The 23,170-nt window shown below is 38.9% G+C and overlaps 2 protein-coding genes across 2 annotated transcripts in view; both read left to right on the top strand.

The window, feature by feature from the left end:
- Positions 1–15,065, top strand: part of LOC121894035 (guanine nucleotide-binding protein G(i) subunit alpha-2-like) — a 63,841-nt gene extending 48,776 nt beyond the window's left edge. Inside the window, exons 3-9 of the mRNA XM_042406336.1 lie at positions 1,952–2,093; positions 5,782–5,942; positions 10,942–11,070; positions 13,034–13,163; positions 13,354–13,507; positions 13,817–14,028; positions 14,119–15,065. Of these exons, the coding sequence (XP_042262270.1) occupies positions 1,952–2,093; positions 5,782–5,942; positions 10,942–11,070; positions 13,034–13,163; positions 13,354–13,507; positions 13,817–14,007 (907 nt within the window). The 3' untranslated portion in view covers positions 14,008–14,028; positions 14,119–15,065. The remainder of the gene's footprint in view (positions 1–1,951; positions 2,094–5,781; positions 5,943–10,941; positions 11,071–13,033; positions 13,164–13,353; positions 13,508–13,816; positions 14,029–14,118) is intronic.
- Positions 15,066–19,781: 4,716 nt separating this feature from the next.
- LOC121894296 (PAK4-inhibitor inka2-like) lies at positions 19,782–22,886 on the top strand. Its single transcript, XM_042406812.1, has 3 exons — positions 19,782–19,943; positions 20,058–20,091; positions 21,770–22,886. Exons 2-3 carry the CDS (start codon positions 20,074–20,076, stop codon positions 22,757–22,759), a joined length of 1,008 nt encoding a protein of 335 aa, XP_042262746.1. The 5' UTR covers positions 19,782–19,943; positions 20,058–20,073; the 3' UTR covers positions 22,760–22,886.
- The last annotated feature ends 284 nt before the right edge of the window (positions 22,887–23,170 follow it).

Raw genomic sequence — 23,170 nt, 5'->3', positions numbered from 1 at the left:
AAAAAAATGTGACAGTCACAGGAAATGACAGCATTAATGACAGGATATCAATTTTAATCCAGTTTTAGAGCTCTATTGAAACACTCTCGACTTGCGAGTTATTTTTAACACGGCAGTAATGAAATATTTAAATGAGAAAGAAGCAGCTCACTAAGTCCATACAATATAATTTTCATCCCTGAGCTTTCAGTTCTGTTTGTCTGATAGTTAAAGGATATCTCAGAGTACTTAACGGATTTCAGTAAAATGTGATGAGGATAGTGCCTTCATCTTGTCATTCATAAAGCTCTTTTCATTTTGGTTCAGAACTCAGAACTGAGGTGCAGAAGCTAAATTCTTCTTTCCTGAATTCTTTGGTCAAGCATGTACCATATGTAGCCATCTTCAGCAACATCTTTAGTTTTATGCAAAACGCTACATTTGTAGGATTTCTACTACATTTCAGTATTACCCCTACAAATTTCATCTAAGTTTGTGTTATATAAAATATCTGCTCATACTGTCTTTCTGTAATAGGTTGTAGGGAGTTTCACACATTTTAAATGTTACACAAATCATCCTTTTACAAATCTCTATAAGTCCCAGTATTTAGGTATTCTCCAAAAAATGGCATGATTTGTCTGTCACTATGTATTCATGCAGAATTATGCCTTAGGGAAGGTAATGTGGTTCATGAGTGCCTCCTAGTTGTAGATATGTTCACAGTTGATTTCACAGTCAGAATATTTTGTAGAAGACTCAAAATAGACTCTAAATAGGGCTGAAATAATTAAGCGAATAGTCAATCAACAGAAAATGAATCTGCAATGATTTTGATGATCAGTTCATCGTTAAAGTCGTTTTTCAAGCTAAAATTACCTAAATTATGTGGTTCCAGCTTCTTGTTTGCTGATTTTTTTGTCTTATGTGATAGTAAACTGAATATCTTTGGGTTAGAGACTGTTGATCAGTCAAAAGGATGAATTACATCACCTGTAGTAAATTGTAATGAACATTCTCACAATTTTCAGACACTTTATCGAACAAACTATTAAAGGATTAAAGAAGAAAATAATCTGCAGATGAATCAAAAATAAGAAATAATAGTTAGTTGCAGCCTTACATTCAAATCAGTAAAATCTGCATTTAGACAAGGTGTTAAAGTGCAGAATGACATTTTTTGTCCAGCTACACAATGTCTACATGTGGCAGTCTAATGTGAGATTTTGATAAAGTAACTGTTTGAACAGGAAAAACAAAGTTTGCAAAGTGCTTCACAATCAAGTAAATCAAGGATATTTTATTAAATTATTAAAGGTAGTGGTGGATGAGGGGGAAACAGTGGGGGCTTTCAGTCCTTTTGGCTGTGTCTGTGTTTCACAGTGGGCTCACTTGCATTTTAATGAGGTCTTATTTAGCACATCACACAACCAATGAGCATCCTAGCTGTGTGGCTATGGTCTCTGGCTTCTGACGGGCCAGGGGAGATGATTCTGTTTGGTTCTCAGCCCAGCAGTTGCTTTCTCAGCCTTGTGCTTTCTCCACCACATGCCTCTTTCTTTCGGTCTTCCTCCCCTTCTCCAAAAGCAAGTAAATATTTGTTTTAGTGTCCTCTAGCTGAGAGATACAAAAACGCCTGAATTCTATCATATCCTCTGTCCAGCAGTGTTGTGATTTGTGATCACACACATTCAAAACTAGATGATTCTTTTTCAATCCGATGAAATGTCAATTAAATACATCAGGTTTATTGTAACAAATAATGGACAACACAGTTTTCACAATGATAAAAGTAATCGTTACATTGCATTAGCAACCAAGCAAAACACATATTAGTTGTAGCTTCTGAATTTCAGGTGACTAACACAATATTCACCAGCATTTTATGCAGCAATAATGTTTTCTTGTCATGTTTTGATTTTAGCATAAATTACACTCTTTTCCCTTCCCCCCCTGTGGTCTCCGTTTTCAGGATTATCCATGAGGATGGATACTCAGAGGATGAGTGCAAGCAGTACAGAGCAGTTGTCTACAGCAACACAATCCAGTCCATCATGGCCATTATCAAAGCCATGGCCAACCTCAAGATCGACTACGAGGAAGCTGCTAGAGCGGTAGGTCTCCAACAAAAAAGTCGACACTGACATTAATAACTGCTTTAATGCCGCTCTCTGCAGAAGCAAGAAATACATGAAATGATGTTGGGAATACAAAACAGTTGCAGACACTGAAAACTGAAAGACATGCCAGCTACAGAGCATCTTCAATTATCCTAAATAATTCCTGTTTTTATGTCTTGTGTATAAATAAACATATATTACAGAAACCTTTAAATACAGACATGGCTTTAAGTGCCATAATATTTAAAACTAACCTGTTGTTTAATAAGAGAAAACTGTTAAAAGCAGTGACAAACCTTCAGGGAACCTGCTTAAGTATAGTGTAATATAGCTGCTGTACTCTGTTCAGTGATATAATGATTTACTAATCACCACCCTAACCTCCACTCTACTGCTATCTTAACCTCCCATATCTAGCCTTGAGGATTTTAGGCAGCAGAAATTATGCAGCTCAAGAATTTCTCTCGAGTGAAATGTGACAGTTTCTACTAGGAAACCCACTCTGGGTAGCAGATGCTTAAGATGGACTCCTGCAGAGCCACGTATGTTTTGTCCTTGTGTGTGTGCTGTTAAAAGAAACACTAAAGAACTGCCTTTCAACAAGGCACCACCCCAGGAGATGATAAAATCAGAATCAAATAAAATTCAGGCATTACTCACGAGAAGAGAAAATAGCATTCATTTTTCCATTGAGCCGACTTCTCACAAATGTGATTCATATATTCAATTCTCACAGATAATTTGATATTTCTAAGTTATTGAGAATGAAGCAGTCTGTCCTTCATCAAAGTACATTTAAATAGATTTTGACTTGATGAAAAGTGGAGAAAAGAAGATAGCTGTGCTGTGATGCCTTTTACACACTCCACCAATTCAACGTGGCACCACAGAGTTGGACTCATCCTGTAAACATCTTTTGTTATTAATCCTCGTGTCTAAGAGTGTATAAATGTTACAGAGGGAAATCTGTACTACCTGATCACTCATAATTTAGCTAAATTGGAATAAGTAATAGAGCAGCAGCATGTCATGTATAATTGATGAATTTATATGGTTGGTAACATGCTACTAAACCTTGTATTCTACATTAAAGACTATGACATGTATTTTTGTAACTAGGGTTGTGCAATATGACAACATATATTGTGTGATGATAGAAAACCGTATATTGTTTTATATTATGCTCTGTTGTTTATTTCGTTGTGTCGCAAATCACTCTCTTTACAGCGATATTTTTCATTCATTTGGAGTCTGTCCATCTTTTGTGTGGATTACATTAATAAATAACTATTCTCGGCTTTTTACTTGTAAAGCTTTTATTGCAGTTACTGAGTGAGTTAATGAGTGTAGTTGTCGTCAACTCGAGCACTTCACCTGGTTCACTGTCTCTCCTCTGCTGCGCTGTGTGCAGCACACACACGGAGGGCTGAGCCCCGCCCGTGGTGACAAACAGAGAGCAGAGGAGAGTAGCGTGACCATAAATGACAGAAAAACACAGTAGAGACTCTCACACTAGCTGAAATGAAACGAGTGCACATAAATTAGGTAAATAACATAAATAAACATAGTCTCTAGGTTTTTGAGGTGAAACAGACTGAGCACTGAGTTACTTTCTTCACCTCAGAGTTGGTTTAAGTTGTTTAATGCTGCGGTGTGTGTTGGTCTGCAGGTCTTGTTTGTTACTGAGATAGATCACTCTAGCGCATGCGCTGTAGACTGTCCGGGGGCTGCACTGTCCTCGCACTTGAGTTCCGCTTTTTTTGTTCCCTCAACATCACATGCCAGAATTTTCAACAAAGGTGGCAGCGGCCAGTAATACAAAGCCTTTGAGTTAGATAGGCAGGGAAAACCCTTATATTGCAAAGAGATTTGAGTATCCTGGCACATTTCACAGATTTCAATTAAAAAGTCAAAGTTCTTCACGCAGCGAGAAGCAATACAGTCAACATTCAGCGTTGTTCCAATGACAGCACGCAACTTAGCTTGTTTGTCTTATCTCTGGATTTATACATGAGGAACAAGCTGCCATCATTGTTGGCCAAGCATGACAAAGAGTGCAAACTATTGGTAACCAAATAGTATCCAATACTGTGAATACCAATGCTGTTCACTTGGCAAGAAATGTCATGTTGGATTTCCATCAGAAATGTATAATTTCTTCTGTGATCCATTTCAAACACTTCAGATTTTATGACTACATGATATAACAGTTTTAGATGTTGATGTGCTTGAATTACATATTATTATATATTGAGCTGGACTGAAGGCCTGTTCTGTGGATTGTTCAAGGAGAGTGAAGGCATCAGACACATATTTTGCATTCTCTCACAGGATTTAATTGCTAGCATGTGGTAAACAGTAAAAGGCAGCTAACTTACTGTGACCTACAGCTGAGATGGAGTGGAGGACTGGACAATGATGAACTAATACATAGAAGTCTGCACTCAATAGCTAACATCAATTGTTTATATGACCCCTTGTTCATTGTCCACCACAAGGAGTGAGGATGTTGCGATCAGGGTGATGTAAGCTGTAGAAGATGCCTTTCTCAACCACAAACCCTTCCTTTGATTGTTTACACATAATCCTCACCATTGCTAGCAATATTATTCTCTTAAATAGCCCATCGACTTGGTGGCTGTCAGTCAACTGGTTAAGCCATAGCTCAGATAGTTAAAACAGTGAATGGAAAGGTTGTGTGTATATGCAGGGGACATGAAAAGTAAATGCTTCAAATATTAATGTAAGTCGATTTCCGTCCCCAGTGTCTTTGTTGTATAATGTTCTCTGTTTAATTGACTTGTCTGCCATTTGATGCATCTATTTTTCCAGGTTGCTGCATCTTAATAGATGGAGTCATTACAGTGCATTTTGATGGTAGATAACTGTGACAGCCCAGGGCCAGTGAGACATTGGCTTGAGCCAATGGAACACTCTTTTGTTAAAAAGACATAAGAGAAAGACAAAGAAACAGACAAGTAAATCAATCAGATTTTACATCTCCTGACTGTAAACCTTGTCAAATCAGACCGGTATAGAGTCCATAGGGATGCAGGAACTTCAAATTACCTGACATGGAAAGAAAAATGCTGTTTCTCTTTTCCTCGTAGAACTAACTATTTCACAGTGGTTGTACCTTTTCACTGCAATTTCGAACTAAAGCAGATTGAGACAGCTGTTTTTTTTTAAAAGCACCAATTATCACAAGCACACAATGGATACATGCAACAACAGCAATCTACAGTTTGTATGTTGGCAAGCTAGCTCTCTGATTCATGTTGGCCAGACAGGTTAACGTAGAATATTACCAGCCGAATGAATCTCTGCTCTGTTTTTTGCTTTGTTTTTCTTGTTACTGCTGGTTACATGATCAAAAAAAGCCTGAGTCACAATTTGCTATGAGGGCTCATTTATGCAATACATGTACAATATACAAGAACATACAACAAACAAAACAATGTTACAATCTGAAATTTTGCAATTAATTAAAAATCATACAGATCTAATTGATTGGCTGTGATTATTCTGAACTGTCAAATCCTTCTAAATCATAAACTAAATCCTGCAGTGTCATTTTTATTATAAGCTTTGCCTTGTAAAGAAAAATAATGTGAGTTAATAAATGTTTTACCTTTTCATAATTTCAAGAGACCTATCTGATGGTTTGTGTTTTACTTGTCAGGATGATGCCCGCCAGCTGTTTGCCCTGTCAGCAGCAGCAGAGGAGCAGGGCATCCTGCCAGAGGACCTGTCCAATGTCATCCAACGGCTGTGGGCCGACGGCGGCGTCCAGAGCTGTTTCACACGGGCCCGAGAGTACCAGCTCAATGACTCTGCAGCCTAGTGAGTGGCATAATAACTTAAATTAAGATCAAAGTTATTTTGTGGATCATTGTCTTACAAAATAATATTCATTCACCAGACAAACAGAAACCACATTACTCAGTAATTCCACAAAATGTCAATATACAAAGACACATCACCTTTAACAGCATGTTTGTGGTGTTCAATATGGTGCAGAGAGGATAATATGTAGTGTAATGTGTTGAAAGATGATAACATTAAAAATAGAAATAAAAAAACACACTGATAATCACATAACAGATAGATGATGACAAAATAATGGATAATTGGAAGATTGGCAGCTCTGTAGATTGGAAGTGTCACTTGAAGCGAAATACATACATAAATACTTAGAACAGTCCAACAAGGACAGTTGTACGCCAAAATATTATAATATAATAACAGATTTTCCTGCTTACTGGAGGTGTATAGTTGAGTGACGTTGTTACACGTCTCCCCTGTTGTGGATGAAAAAAAAAATCCAACCAGTGTGAATGTAAAGGGTGAATTTATTGCACTCTTACTTCATGTTAAAAGTAAAAGGTGATGCGTTTTACATCAAAATCCTACAAAGCCAGTAGGCATTTAGCAAAATTTGTAGTATTGCATTGATTTACCACAAAATTATCAGAATAGTAAATTACAGTAAATATACTTAATATAGCTATATACTATAGCTTACTATAATATTATATAATATTCCTACAGCTAGCTCTAAAATGATAGGTTGCCCATGCTGCCCAAATATCCAGTTTTGTCAGTTACTTTACATTTTTTCCTCTATTTCTATCTCACCAACATCATATTAGCTTTGCCCAAATGGTTCAATAGTTTTTCGGTATTGTTTTTCGGTTCCCAGTTTTGTTTTTCTCATATTATATATTAATAATGTCATCATATTACATGTCAAAGCAGTAGCCATAGAGAATGCCCCTACAGAGAGTAGCTACAGTTATGAATAGAGAAGATATTACTGTTTTGTTTAACCAGCGGCTTTCACTTTTACGACCGGTCGCGTCGCTAATCTGCAACAACACAGCCAACCTCAGCCTCTCTCCCCAGGTCTTAATTACCTCAGTGACCCTCATGTCTGAGTGCTCCGTGTTTTGGCCACATTGTTATAATGTAACAGTGTAATGACAGGGAGAGCATAAGGTAATTGTTAGAGGCTGCTGGTAAGAGGTGAGAGGTGGTTATCACTCTGATCCTTGGGGACGCATCGCTGCTCTGAAAAGAGAAAACAGAGCCTCAGCCTCGTTACCCACCAGCTGCCTTTGAGCTACAGCAGGGATTACTGCACCTATTTCTGTTTAATACACATAAGGCCTTTTACAATACTATGACACCTCCAGAATGTGCTGTAAACTGTCAGGGGAGCATTAAGTGTTTCACAAATGATTGCTTTGTAGTCAAGGCAGTATTCAGCTTCCAGTGGGAGAGATATTGTTCTGTTTGTGTTGGCCAGTATAATCATAACTTCCCCATGTCTGCTCCACTGCTCTTGTTAAAGGCTCATGAAATGAAAAATACATTTTCCCAGTTTTAATCCCATGTCCCTGTGTTAATTGTTCATTTATCTCTTCTTACATGCCAAATATATGTCAAAAAATCAGTATCAGACTATTTTTACATCGACATCCCTGTCTTTTCTCCTCTTGTAAAACAGTTTCAAATGTTTGATGACTCATTCTGCATTCAGGGGCGTTTACAATAGTTCATCCAATAAAATGTGACTTTTGGCAAGTAGCTAGCCACACCAGTCATATAAAATCGCACTTCACGGTTTGTGGGTTGTAGTAGCTAACAGAGCAATATTGAGAGAGATAGGAAGAGATGTGTGTTTGGATATCAGTGGGCAAAAACGTTGTTTCCATTTCCAAAACAATGTGGCTGAGGTATTATTTATTCATCTCTCCCTCATCCTCCTCCTGATCTAACAACAGGTTTGGGTGTGTGTGGAGCCAACAGTCCTCTGTAGCTCCGTTTCTCTCTGCAGCTTCATATCACGCTTAACTCTAACTAAAGCCCTACCCACTTTTTAGCAGTCCAATCAAATGCAAAGGATTTGATTTTAAATCCCTCTTGTAGCTGTACACAACTCAAATATTCCATTTCACCGGGAAATAAGTCATAGTACAGAAGCTAAAGACACTCTTAACTTCTGTTTCATGGGGCCTTTAAAGCAGAGGGGACCTGGAACAGGGTTACCAGGTCTGTGGTTTTCCTGTGGTTTTTTGATGCGGGTTGAGTTTTCTGTCTGCTGGTTGGACAGACCTATTTTGCATGCAAATTGCATGAATAATATCTATAAACAAAAATCCATATTTTATATGAAATAATTTATTTATACCCAAACCCTACCAAGCGGTCTCCAGATCAGCATGTACACACACACCAACACGCCACCCACCTACACACACACACACACACACACACACACACACACAAAGTGTTGTAATCCTCTCTGCTGCCCAGCACCCACCTCTCGATCCCAACTCTGTATAGACAGTTATGGAATAACTAAATCTCATCAGGCAGGATCCCTGAGACTACAAAAAAGTTTTATTTATGATAATATACTGTATCTAATTACACAACGCCATTTTAGGACCTAGGTGAAAGAACTGTTTAGAGAAAACTGCTTTTAATGCTGGCATTTATGGTGTCACTTTGTAGATATTACAATACATTTGGCAATGATAGCAGTGCAGTTGGATTTTAAAAGCAGTGTATATGGTTTGACAGAAGCATATCTTGAGTTCTGGTATTACGCAGGTTTTTGTGCTGGTTTTGATTGGCCATTGTTCCAGTTTTGTCACACAGACCTGGCAACCCTGACCTGGGAGCATACTGCTAACATGGCCTCACAGTTAGATGCTGGGAGAGTGGACAGTGTACAATGTTTCATGTAGACTTTGTAGAGTGCTGAGAGAGTGAGTTACTGTAAGAGAGGACTAAATGAGTCTGGCATTGTAATCCATGTTTGAGCACCTGCTGAGAGCAAGAGAAAGGAAGGAAAAGACAGAGACCTCTCTTCTCTCACACCGATTTGATAGACGTGGGGACATGAACTACACACTCAAATAATAAATCCATCTGCCATTATTTGAGGAAGCAAGGATAACGTTTTCACACATCTGTGTTTATATGAAATGGTCTCTCCTTGCACGTAATTGTTCTGTGTGTTGCGATATTTACCAGCTTTGAACAGTCGAAATTTACCGTTTTTCCTCACTAGGACTTTGTCCACCAGTGGACTAAAATACATGTGATTATGCTGTGATGGGTTGATTTTAACATATCTTGTAAAACTTTGAAATGTCCATTATTTGGCCATTGATGAGTCTCTGTCACAATATGTAATATAACCTGACCTGTACAGGTTTTTTAAGGCTGATACTGATAATGATATTTGAGAATTTTAAAAATCTGATAATGTTATATCAATCAATAACAATAACTTTGTAATAGTTGTGACCAAGAAGTATACAGGACAGGACATTTTACAGGTGAAAAATAAACTTGTCATTACTCTGGTGGACAAACCATAGAATAGTGACACTGTTGCAAAACATACAGTATCTTTGGCATCTCTGCACTTCAATTTCCTGTCATTTATGGGCTGACATAAATACCAGTATACCTGCAATGAGCTGATATCAGCTGATATATCAGCCCAAACTATTTATTGGTCAGGCTCTACTATGTAGTAACCTTTCTGATTACAATGTAAGCCAACCATATTCAATTAATCTTCAAGGCTTATGAACCCAGTGGCCAAATCAAACAGCGTTACAATATGTGATGTGTGGACTACAAAAGCAGCTGAACCTCTGCGGGGAGCAGGATTATGATTAAACTGACAGACACGTGGCATGAAGTAGTGGTGCGAAGGCTCTAATATCTACACCTGGGCTGCGGCTTGTATTGGATTACATCAGCACAAACACTTTGTTAAACAACAGTCTTTTTACGCAGTTGAAAACTGCTGAAAAAATGGACAGAAAATATGTTTGGCCTCTAGCCTTGTGTGTCTCTCATGGTAACATTATACTTGTAAAAGTTGATTGTGGTCTGTTTAATGCTTTTATCAGGCTTTCCCAGCATGCTTTATTTGGCCATGTTTGCACGCATGCCTGCAAACACACACAAAAACAGATTTCTGAATAGATTGAAAACAATCCAAAATATGGAGTCAGTATTGACAAAGAAAGCAAAATTTCACAGATCAAATTAAATTAAGTGCATCAAAACTATCCAGATACTTCCTAAGACAATATTAGGAGGAATCTGACGATAATATATTACAACTGAATTGGGGGCAGGGCCTTGGCTATCTTATCAGTGGTTAAATGAAGGTTGTTTTCTGCATGTCTGAAAAGACTAAAGGCTTGGTGTCCCTTTGCAGGGTAGAGAAGATTTATTCAGAAAATATTACAGCTACTAGACCTATTCTTTACCATACTTTACCTGTTTCTGCTGACCAAACTGTGTTTAAGGGGAAGCTTTGGCTATAATTTGTAAGATTTCCTGAAGATATTATTTTTATTCATTTTACTTGCCCTGAAAATCCAGTTTTTTACAACTGTGAAGAAAATGAAAATGCTTGTGTGAACGGGAGACAATTTAAATTTTAACTAAGAGGAAACTGCAGATATTTCACACTCCAATGTGAACTCTTATGGAATCAGCAGAGGTAAAGAAGCAGCTTTGTTTTGTTCTGTGCCCACACATCAACTCCTCATGTAATGTGACTGTAAATTTGAACCCGACTGTGTTAAGACGACACTGTGCTGCCAGCGCTGTTAGAGGGCCAGCATGAGGCACTTCTGTTTTTCTCGTGTCTGTGTGAGGGAACAGATGAGACGTTTAACCTCAAAGAACCTTTCCTCAGGCCCACACCTTTAACATAACACCTTAAGATTCTCTCTCTCTGCGAGGTTAGAGAACAACACTCTTAATTTGATATATATTTAATCTGTTTTTGTGCTCCCCTCAGCTACCTGAATGACTTGGAGAGGATAGCGAAGCCAGACTACATCCCCACACAGCAAGACGTGCTGCGAACTCGAGTCAAGACCACCGGCATTGTGGAAACACATTTCACCTTCAAAGACCTGCATTTCAAGTAAGACTCTCCTTTTTCGAGTTTTGATCAAGTGCTCAAGCTCATCTTGGGAAACAGTGTTCCGAATTAAAACTGTTGGCCATATATTTAATGACTGAGACTATAGTTTAGACCTTCATCTAGTAGTTAAATTGATCAGAGAGGATTAGATGCCATCAGGACCTGTCGGACTCGGCTCAGCAGGTGACGGCAATTATTTGATTAGGCTTACTCACACCACCTGAAATTTATCAACACAACGGTTGCCGGGAATGTTTTGCACTCAAAGATTTACACAATAAATGCATCTGAGAGTAATACAAGTCATTTGAAAAGCAGTCAAACCCATTTTAATCTCCCAGGCTTACTCAAAGCATCACTGCGTTATTTGAAGATAATAGCACTCAAAAAGTTCAACTATATGTGAAAGAAATCAAAAATGCATATCTTGTGAGAAAATGAGCCTTTGATGCAGAGTATTTCGCTATGTTTTGACAATAATGATTGTCTTTTGAGGATTGTGCCTAAGCAACCGAGGAAAATGAATCTATCTGGGCTTATGAGTCATACATTTATGTGTACTAAAACTGTTTGCCAGTGCGGTATTTGGGTGTTTCCCCTTTTTGGAAAGTCAAAAAGTCAAAGTTCGCAGTAAGGAAAACATTTGTTTTCCGATTTGTGGAGCCGTTGTGAAGTTGCTGTGTTGTTTCAGCAATTAAGCTTAAGATGTCTGTATTCCAAACAGCTTTTCCCACTGAATACCTTTTTTTTAAAGGGAACCTCATACTTATTGCTATTGACTACTTTCAGTAAACTGCAAACCATAAATGTGTGTACGCCCTCACAGACAAGGACACATATGTGTGGGATTTTTAGTAGCTGGATTGTTATCAGAATTTCACATATGAGTAATGGGAATTATTAGGAAAGTGATACATAATATGCATGTATGACAGTTTAATTTTTTTTGTCATTGTTTCATGTGTACTCGTAATGACATATTCCTCAGATAATGAAATCTGAAGATTTAGGTCACTACACACACACACCTAACACATATCTGATGGAGACATTAGTCACCACTAAGGCTTTAGAAACAACAGAGGAAATTGTAAAATATCAAAGATCAAAGAACGCTTTTAGTCAGGGCTTCGCTTTAGCTACATTATTGAAGGAGTGGAAATGTGTCTGTATGTGATATTCAAGTCTCATATTTATGTCTTGATGTATTTTATTTCTTCGTGGAAGGCATAAACCAAATCCAACCAGTGTATGTTTACCTAGAGCAGTCTCCTCAGTGCTGAATTGCTGTGATATATTTAGCTTGTGTAAGCAGTGCTGGAAATGAGCGCGCTGGTGAGGTAAACAGTCTAAAGTATGTCACTGTTATAATGAGCTGTGCTTACTCAGCCCAAAGCTGACTGTCTGTGAGAGTCAAAGTTCTACTGTAATGAAAAAAGCATGTCACTGTGAGATACTACAAACAGTTACACTTGGCGTTTTCCGCACTCTACCTTTAAGCTGCCGGCTGAAAAACTTCTTCTTAATATTAGATGGCACCGTTCAGACGAGCATCCTCTCTCATCCATCTAGGTACCCTCCACCTTCATGAATAAGTCATATAGGATCTTAGTGAAAAACCTGCTGCTGCCACTCCGCAACCTGTCTTATGGCTGCCTGTTACCACAGCAACTGCACTGTACATAAAGTGCCAACAAATGCCAGGAAAAATGACAAGGCCTGTGCAGCGAACACCCTGCCCTGAAGAGAGGAAAATGCAGAGATGTATTCACAGGATAGAGAGCGAGAGAGAGAGAGAGAGCAAACACACACACATGTCTCCGGAGGGAGACCATGAAGCTGCTTGGCTGCTCTGTCAGTTTGAAAAACTGTTGTTTTCTCCTGCGCTCAAGCCCATCCGCACTCTCTCACAAACAGCATGTTTACACTGTGTGTGTGTGTGTGTGTGTGCGTTTCCCTGCAGGATGTTTGATGTTGGCGGCCAGCGGTCAGAAAGGAAGAAGTGGATCCACTGCTTTGAGGGAGTCACAGCCATCATCTTCTGTGTAGCCATGAGCGCTTACGACCTGGTCCTGGCTGAGGATGAGGAGATGGTGAGATCGCCGCCCGAAAGCTACGCTTATACTCCTTCGGTTTAAAAATGACTTTAGAGTAAAGCCCATTCCCAGGATGATTTCAAATGGGGAGGGAGGTCGAGGTTTCGGTGAACTCATTTCCTTTATGTGCCCTAGTTGTGCTCTCAAATAATCTCTTTATCTCCACATTTGTGTCTGTCCCACCCAGAACCGGATGCACGAGAGCATGAAGCTGTTTGACTCCATCTGCAACAACAAGTGGTTCACAGAGACGTCCATCATCCTGTTCCTCAACAAGAAGGACCTGTTTGAGGAGAAGATCGCCCACAGCCCTCTGACCATCTGCTTCCCTGAGTACACTGGTACAGACTGATTAAAAACTTCAATTTATTAAGAACTATTTATTCAAATTATTTAAAAAAAAAATTTAAATTTTCTGTCAGTAGGGTGCGATACCTCCAATTGTTTCCAGTTAAGTCGTACTGCTTTGTTCCTGTAACAAAATCATGCAGATGAATCCGACATTACGAAGATAATGGCACTTGAATCAAGGAACTGCTGAAATTATTTGATTTAGAGCAGAAACAAATGAAACTGTCTCACCCTGTCAGCAGATTTCTTAACTTGAGTCTCATACCCATCAAGCTCCTCTAACTCTTCCTGTCCCTCAGGCCCTAACAAGTACGAGGAGGCCCAGGCTTACATCCAGACCAAATTCGAGGACCTGAACAAGAAGAAGGACACCAAGGAAATCTACACCCACTTCACCTGCGCCACCGACACCAAGAACGTGCAGTTTGTGTTCGACGCCGTCACTGACGTCATCATCAAGAACAACCTGAAGGATTGTGGCCTCTTCTAAAAGATGAGAGAGAGAGTCAAGGTGAGAAAAATGACTCGGCTCTCTAACAAGTTACAAAATAAAGTCTGTCTGAAATGACTGATTTGTGTGTTTTTTTTTGTATTTTACTAGATTACTTGAACAGCTCCGATGACCATATAGATGGCGGAATATACACACATCATGAATGACTGCACTGGCCAACCACGATTTCTGCTTTGATCTGCTTTTTATAAAGACACCTAAGAGACTGAGAACCCGACGAGCCTCGCAGAATTTCAATGATTGCTGTTCCAGTTGCTCGTATTGTTAACTCTCTTTGGGCTATGACCACAAAAATCAACATTTATTATTGTATTTTTGTTCTTTTTTTTTTTTTCTTCTTTATTTTCAATTACTAAAGGAAGCAAAGGAAAACTTTTTTATATAAATGCATTCATTTTACTTTTAGAAAGTCTGATGTGCAAATTATTAAACTTTTAATCACATGAAGCTTATTTTTTAAAGAGATGAAGCACAGGCATGGACATAAAATATGATTGATAAAGGAAAGTGCTTTTTTTTTTTTTTTTTTAATAATGTTTACATAAGTTCATCATTCATAGCCAAACAGTTTATTGTTCTGCATGACTCAACATGGCAAATATTAGCTCTGCACAAATTACCTAACATTCCTATAAAATGAAAATAAAAAATATTAAAAAGTTTTAAAAAAAGGAAAAAAAAAATGGCTTCACATGCAGGCAGAAATTATGGCAAAATTCTAACTGATATTTAAAGTTTGTGTGTACCTAACATTCTATCACTTTTTTATAGTATCATTTCCATGTCTGTTGCTGTATGTTTGTGCCTTGACCTCTGTTTACAATCAATTCCTAGATATGCTTTCAGTACTGTTTGACCTACTGTGCGCCGATATTTTTTCTTCCATTTTTCTGCCTAGCACCCTATGAATATATAGTGATTATTAATGAGAGACGAAAATCTAATTCAGACAAAAAGGTTAGTGTTTTTGGTAAATATTAAAATGCTTTAAAGTCCTATATGATTTAATTTAAATAAAAGTAGAGATCACCTGACTCTTGCACATTGTTTTTCCTCTCCATTTTGTTATGTGTATATTTTATTTTATTGCAACATTGTTTCTACTGACAGCTTCACTCACACACAGTTTGTCTGCTCTGTTGTTACACGGGAGGATTAATACAGTGGATCTTTCCACCATGATGACCAGGGTGTGTTCATATTTTTATTAGAGCAAACGATTTCAGTTGACACATCCTGAATCAGAGAGGAAGGACATAAATTATGACATTATTAACTGCTGTAGTGTTAGGCTGCAATAAAAAAAAAAGACTTAATACTATTAGAGTGACTATTTTAGTCAGTACAGTATGTTCTGCTACTTCTCAAATTCTTTGCAGGTGAGGCAGCTTTTCTATCAAAGTAATCAACACTCACAAGTAGGTGGGGTCAAAAGGTAACATCCCCCTGACACTGCTCAGAAACTGGATTTTTCTATATTCCTGGCATTTTCTAAGAATTTATATCATCTGTTACCTGTGAAATACATTTCTAATGTAAAGAAATAGTTTAGAATTGCTAATAAATGTCTTGCAATAACTCAGTTTCTTGCTTACAGGACATATCAGTCAACATAACCATCACTTCCTCCTCAAGACTGACTTTAAATTAGCTGACGCTGCCATCTAGTGAACATTTGAAGTGCATGACATCCATAGTCAGTGTCACAACATTTTATGCGACACGGTGACAACTGATTCAGACTTTCTTAGTCATTCTCATTAAGTTCAGCTTTGTCTCTGGGTACACTTGTTTCTTGTCCTAAAAATGGCACCTATTTACTATGACTACCTGCAATTAACTTAAAACACCATGAAAACGACATATCACTTTACACTAGAGAAATATAGCCATCAACTGATTTTGCTGTTGCAGAACTGATTATTATGCTGTTGCTGTATCTGCAGTTGTCCATCTCTGAGCTAGAGTTTGTTGAAAGAATGATTGTTGTCAATATGTTTGAAGGACACATTGCTGTCAATGGCGTCCATCCCCACCTTAGTGGTCTCGACACCTCTCCACACTGTAATACAAAGAGAGACCGAGACCATCTGAAGAGAAGGCATGACATGGAATTGTATTATAGACACCATCTTTTGAATGACCTGTCATTATCAATAACAACATCTGTCTGAGAACAAAAGTGGACATTAAGATTCACTTCCAGATTTAAAGTATTAAGAAAATATGCAAATGTCCTCATTCTGCAGAGTTATGCTTCATCCTGTCTCAGGTCTGGATTCAGAAGCGTATAAAGTAGGTGAGAAGCTGTCAGTGGTGTAATCCATATCACACAGATAAGACGGCTAATTAATGATGCTTGTATTAGCTTAATGATTGTCTCCTCGTGTACCATCCCTCCTCTACACTCAGCCTGCCAGTCCTCTGCAGATGCCCTCCAGAATAGTAATGCTCATACTGAGACAGATTAAGAAGTGAAAGAGAACTACATGGAGCTGCAAAGGCATATGTCAGGGAAACTGACAGTATTGCAGATGAACTGTAAGTAAAATTAATGGATATTGCATGAAATATTACAGAAAGCGTGTCATTGTGGACTGGGTTTGAGATCAGTTTGATGTGAATGATTACTGGAGCTTAAAGGTGCAAATCAGTCATGGAGGTTTACACTGTAGTGGTTCATTCATGTCCTCATTCACATGCATGATCATACCCCAAAGCTGTTACTATGCCTATATGTACAATGAATAAGCTGACCCTATAAAAGTCTATAATCACCTAGTATTATCTACATAGAGACACACACTCTCTCATTTATTGATTATTTGCTCCAAAAATTTATCAGCTATAATGTTGCAGTTCATGTATGCATTAATTATATGCAGAACTGAATGTGATTGTTGTCATTATTACCATAGTTGTGGCTGTGATTTAAAAACAACAAATGACTCATACAGAATCCATATGCTTGACAGGAGCTCTAAATGTAATCTTGTTAGAATGTTATGCCAACATTAATATCATACTGTTATTATACGCCTATTTATACATAAAAAAAAAGCTTAAACAATACTTTGCATGTTCATTGATTTGCCTTATAAACTGAAGAAAAGATGTCAGTGACAGAGGTGTAACTGCTACAACAAAAACAAGCAAGTTTTGTGTGTGAAAAATAAAATCACAAGGATCTTTGGGTGCGTGGTTTTTCATGTTACAGTTCAAACTTATCAGCTGACAAGCAGTGTTGATCAATAGCAATAACAACTGTTATCTTCCTTTAACACAAAGGTAAGTTTTATGTTTGGTTGTTCAGAAAACGTGCACATTCTCAAGGTCATCAATATCTTTTCAGCTAATTCAATATAACTTGTCAATGGCATACTTCAACTGAATTCTGTGAGTTAGTGTGAACTGTGTTACTGATATGTCCAATGTCACCAAAACAAAACTCTGCATGTCTATTGCTGTTTGATTTCATTGAATCCAGTTTTTTAAACCCTTCTGCAGTACTTTCTCTAGAGGGTGCTGAAGTTCTACGCCTGGAAGACTCCACCAGTCCCACTTTGACCCGGCCTCTCAGGCAGTAAGTATAACATTACACTTTTTGTGTACCAAACAGTGAAAGAAGATTATTTTGCTGGTAAAGGTTTCAAATGGTTTGCTCCACATTAACAGGTTTGAAATATGCACTGAAGCCATAAAACATGACTAGAAAAAACATCTGTGAAACTGAATTATTCTCACTCAAAGCCCGGAATTACAAATTAGAGACTCAGTGAATGATAGTGACATACAAATGTAAAATGTGGTGCATCAAAACTTACCTATAACCTATATGGACCTGTTTGGACCAGTAAGACTGAAGACAGCAGAACAGGATAGTAGAGTGCAATGATGTAGATGTCGGTTTTGTGCCTCAGCCTTGGTTACCTGACAGCCCAGCCCTATAATGACCCTCAGCCTTGCAATATTTATCACTGTGATGTCAAAATAAAACTAATAACAAAACATCAGCATAGTTATAAAATGATGTATTATAAAAAAACAGGGGAATAAACAATTTATCAGTGACTTTAATGGACATGGATTGTGATCAAGTACCAGCTTGTACAATAATTAAATCCATTAAGCAATCAGAGAAGCAGAGATGCTCAGAACAAAAGGTCCGCCTGCATTGAAAATTGAAATAATCATAATTCCATTAGCAGCCCTGTGTAATTACTTAATGCATAGTCAAGTGTTTATGGGCTGGTGGATTTTAGAAGTGGAGGGCATTAGGGGGAACCATCCTTAATGCTGTTTTTTTTTATTTTTTAGAAACATTATGTTGATGTCAGGAACCTGCAGATTGCACTCTATTATTTCTATTTTCATACAGTCATGCTGGGCTGCACAGTAGCTTATATATTAAGGCTTTGTGTGGAAGAATACCTGCAAGTATGTGAGCATTAGACAGAAATGATCAACTCAATCATACTAGTGTCAAAGGTTTAATCACACATGTTCTTCACCTTATAGACATGTTACTGGGTCACCTTGGTTAAGCGGGTTAGGACATGCCTACCTGTATGCTAATGTTAGACATGCTGTGGAGACAAAATCTGCACGTGAACAGCAGCCCATCAGATCTGGATTTTTCTACAACAAATAATGAGCAGATGCATTCCTCTCAGCCCATCAGATTAGCATAAACATTTGTTCACTGAATAGTGTGAATGGTGGGTTTGAGTGCCAAACAACTGTCAAGGCTACAGGCTCAATGCCCAATTAGGGTGCAAATTATTACATTTACATTTAGGCATGTTGTTTACGCTCTTATTCAGTGATTTACAATGAGCCACAAGTAGAAGAAGCTTCAACTTCTAAAATTACAAGCAGCCAAAACAAGGATTTTTTCTTTTTACAATAAGATTTTAAAACAATCAGGAAAGAGGGATGAAAATGAAGTGCCTTGGGATTGAAAACATACATCGCCTGCTTTTTTTCCACAAAATTTAATTTAAAAGGGTGTCATCATAGAGTTGAAACAAAGAGCTTATTGATGGGAAATTGACTAAAATGCCAAAAAATCACTGATTCCAACTTCTCAAATGTGAATATTTGCTGATTGTCTTTTATAAACTGAATATAAAATGGGTTTTAGACTGTTTTTTGGACAAAATAGGCTATATGAAGATGCTGGGCTTTGGGAGAATTGTAGGCTACTTTTGTTTGGACTACATAATATAAGACATTTTGTAAACCAAACTCAATCAGTAATGAAAATGATCCTAATAGTTGCAGCCATAACAATGCAATAAATTAAATAATGAGCAAACACAGGATTACACAGATTTAAGCTGCAAGATGCAAAGCAAACTCAAAACTTTGTACCCCCGATTCTAAGACACTACATAAAGTATGTCTATAGTACTGTTCCTGATGCTTTCCTGCAACCATACTGAGCTAATTACCATTATCATTTGAGGCTAAAGATAAAAGTGAGCGAAAGACACATTCTGATTAAAGTTTTCACCATCACAGTCAATATTTCTCCATCTTTAAAGAGCTTAAGTCACAAAAAAGAAAAGACACATTTTTATCTTGGTGGTCTAAGGTCTAAATTATAGGGGAATCCTCTTTGCATTTCTTGCTCTTCTGCGGAGCCGCACACAGATCTGGGTTCGCAAACGAGCCCTGTGAGCTTCCTGCGCTGTGATTGGCTCATTCAGACGCAAGCGGCTGTAACTGGCTGAGCTGTAAAAAGAGGCGAACAGGGCTGAAGATTTCACTCAGCACATCTGCCTCGTACAAGCAGCTGGAGCCGAGATCTGGTGACACTGCAGCCTGCTGCAACACCTCTGATCGAACCGGGGCATTGATCTCTTTATGGGACCGATTATTTCCTCCGGACAGAATCTGTGGCTTTAGAAGTGAGTGGTGTCTTCTTGTGTTGCCTACTTTGAAATGCTGCTGTGATTTCTTACGAAGGGAACATGTCTGCGTGGTCTTGTTTAAAAAGTGGTTCATATTTTTTTTCCTTGCAGGAACTGAGCATCACAGATGAGAGGAACAGAAATGGTAAGTGCGTTTTCTCTTTATAAACTTTTGTTTTTTTTACATTTTGATCTAAACTTGGGCGCATTTTATTCGACACTGGTTATTCTATTATTTGCTCATCTGGAACGCTGTTTAAAAATGAAAAGTAAATGTTGAACTGGCTTTAGTTTAGTCTGAATAGAGGATCAGATCTGGTAGTCTTCCAACATATGGAGACAACATCTGCCAATGGAGCAGACGGCTGAACGGTGAGTGATGCTCAGATGCATCTATAGTGTTTGTTGGAGTAAATAATGACAGTTGAGAAGCATATGGAGACTTTTTCACTGATAGACTCTGAACATATATCTGTATAATTGCAGTTTATGTTCATTCTCGATGGAATATTTTGCAGTTTTTTTTATTTTATTTCCGTCTTTGTTGGCTCATGACTCTATGCCTTGGATACTTTCTCAAGTTCTTGCAACATCTAACAGAGTTATGATGAGAACAAAATGGGGGCAGAAGGTCTTGCAACAGGGTCAAATGCTTTAACGAACAGTACAGACTCAGAGGAGAAGGGTCGCACAGGTTCAGAGGTTAGTGCACTGACACCAGTGGAGGAAAGAAGTGTGTTGTTTTGATGGCTTGTGTTGGATGTGACCTCTGTAGCCAGAAATGAACCTGCATCCTGTGTCATTTTTTTCTTCTTCTGGTCGTGCTTACATATCTCACTTCTGTCAGCTCAATTTCCCTCTTTTTTTTTTAATGGCAGCGCCACACTAAGCTGGAGGTCTTTTGCACAGTCTGGGAGTTGAGAATGTTTTTCTCAACTGTGTTTAAAAAGATGTCAATTAAATGGAGCAAACAAATCCATGTAGGAAAGTTGAGATCAGAATGGATGACAATTATTTAAAGACTTTGGGATCTTGTCTTTCTTTCTCTGCTTCACTTCCACTTCCAAACTTTCACACACACTGTCACATGATCTCTCATACTGTGTTTGAGTTTGAGAGTGGGCCACCGTCTCTCACTGGCTGATTCTGACCAATCAGCACTGTGAGTCAGAGAGGAAACAGGAGTATTATATGCTTTCGTGTATCACTGGTGAATTTCATAGGCAGGCAGGCTGCGCCCTTAAAGAGGCAGGAACCCTGTAGCTAAATCAAGATCCACAAGACCCCAGTTTCTCCTTGATATGGTGCAGCTGTTTTTACTTTGCCCCTGGAGTCACTCTGTAGATAAATTGTTGAAGTTAGAAATGAGCACAGATCTCTCTGTAATAACATCTGTCTGGGTTTTCAGTTGAATCACTACTGAGTCAGTGAAAACAGGGCGTTCACTCATGGTGCTGGTGTGGTCGAGTTAATTAACCAACAGATACATTTGCTTTGTGTTGAAATGTGTCTATTGAAGAGTTAAGTTGTTTGAACAGTGGCTCGCCCAGCCTTCACAAATACAATAAGAGAAAAGGCGCTCTTTCATATTTCTAAATTTGACATGACATGGAGTGAGCAAGCCTGAGCGTGCCCATGAAGCTGTTCCTGTGTTACTCTGCATTTACTGAACTCTTGTTATTATTAGAGCCATTTCCACTCCACTGCAGTAATTCATTAGAAAGGCTTTGAAGCCTTCCAGTCATCTGCCTTTGCTGACTGTATGCACTGATATGCCATTTACTGCCAACATTTGTTTGACTCTTTTGCTTTTGTTTCCTCAGCTTTGTCTACGTGACTCAGGCGACTGCTTACGGGAGCAGATGCAGTATATGATGAGGTCACTGCAAGACCTGAAACAGCTGCGGAAAACCTGCCCTGCGGCCAGATGCCCCCTTGCTCCCATCAGCAACCAACTCCCAGCCTTAGTGCGCCACTCTGCAGTGGCACGTGCTTGTCAGCAGCGAGCATTGCAGCGAGAACAGCGCACACGGCTCCGGATGTCTGATGCCAGCACGGCCAGTACCTACGACTCTGCCTGTTGCCTGGCGAGTCCTCTGGAGGAGGAGGAAGACGACTCAAGCAATCGTTTGGGCCTGAACCTCAGACTGGGCCTGGGCTCTCCCAGCAGTCAGAAGAGTTTGGAGTTTGATTCAGGCTACTCTGAGGCATCTTGGCAGGATGATGGGGTGGTGCTCAGGAGGACAAGGAATGTGCGGGTGTCATCTTCAGCCTGCCTCCGCACAAACAAGGCACCAAGCGGACGTATTCGACCCAAATCCACCTCTGACGCCTGTCTAGAGAGATGGACGTCGTTTGAGGTCAGCGACCCAGAGGACTGGACAAACTCTTTATTGACCAGAGGACGCAACCGCCAACCTCTGGTTCTGGGTGACAACAGCTTTGCTGACCTCATACAGAACTGGATGGACTTGCCAGATTGCCCTGAGCCTGTTGAGCTGAAGCCAAATTCGAGACAAAGACTGGGAAGAGGCTTCTTTGTCAACATGAGAAGGAGACTAGCTGGGTTTTCTAAGAGTGTAGGGGACAGAGTGAGGATGAGATCCATAGACTCTGCTCATATTAACAGAGCTGCCAATGCTTCAAAACGTCTGTCCTGTCCCGTTGTGGCAGCGCAGTCTAAAGTCCCCTTTTTCCACCAGTCCCACTCAGGCATTAATGAGATGGACACAGACTTCTACCACTTTGCAGCCCTCATGAAATCAGGCAGCCGGCAGCCGATTATCTGCAAAGATATCATTGGCTACATCTGACGCACCAGTTCCCATGTAAAACCATGTACAAACCGGACAATCCTCAGAGTCACTTTATTTTTATATGACTGTTAATTCACTTTTTATATGCTCTGACTTGCCACTGAAATAAAGACATTCTCATAATTTAAAACTGAAATATTCTTCTCATTATTCATGCGTTGCATGTGACACAGGATGTGTGGTTGATATCATTTTGAATTCCAAGAAAACATCTGAGGCCATTTTTTTATTTGAATGAAGCTTCCGCCATAGTCATCTGAGTTTCATTAGAGCTTATTACAGCCAGACAGTAACTCCTTACAGGAAGGTTAGTTAAAGGAGGCTTTTACTTGTCTCCGCAGTATAGCAAATGAGTCTGGGTTCATTTGTTTTTATTAGAAATGTAACACTCTAGGCATGTATGATAGA

Source organism: Thunnus maccoyii, chromosome 3 (assembly GCF_910596095.1).
Source record: "Thunnus maccoyii chromosome 3, fThuMac1.1, whole genome shotgun sequence".
NCBI lineage: Eukaryota > Metazoa > Chordata > Actinopteri > Scombriformes > Scombridae > Thunnus > Thunnus maccoyii.
The sequence above is the reverse complement of the archived record's forward strand: the minus strand, read 5'-3'. Positions and strand labels throughout refer to the sequence as shown.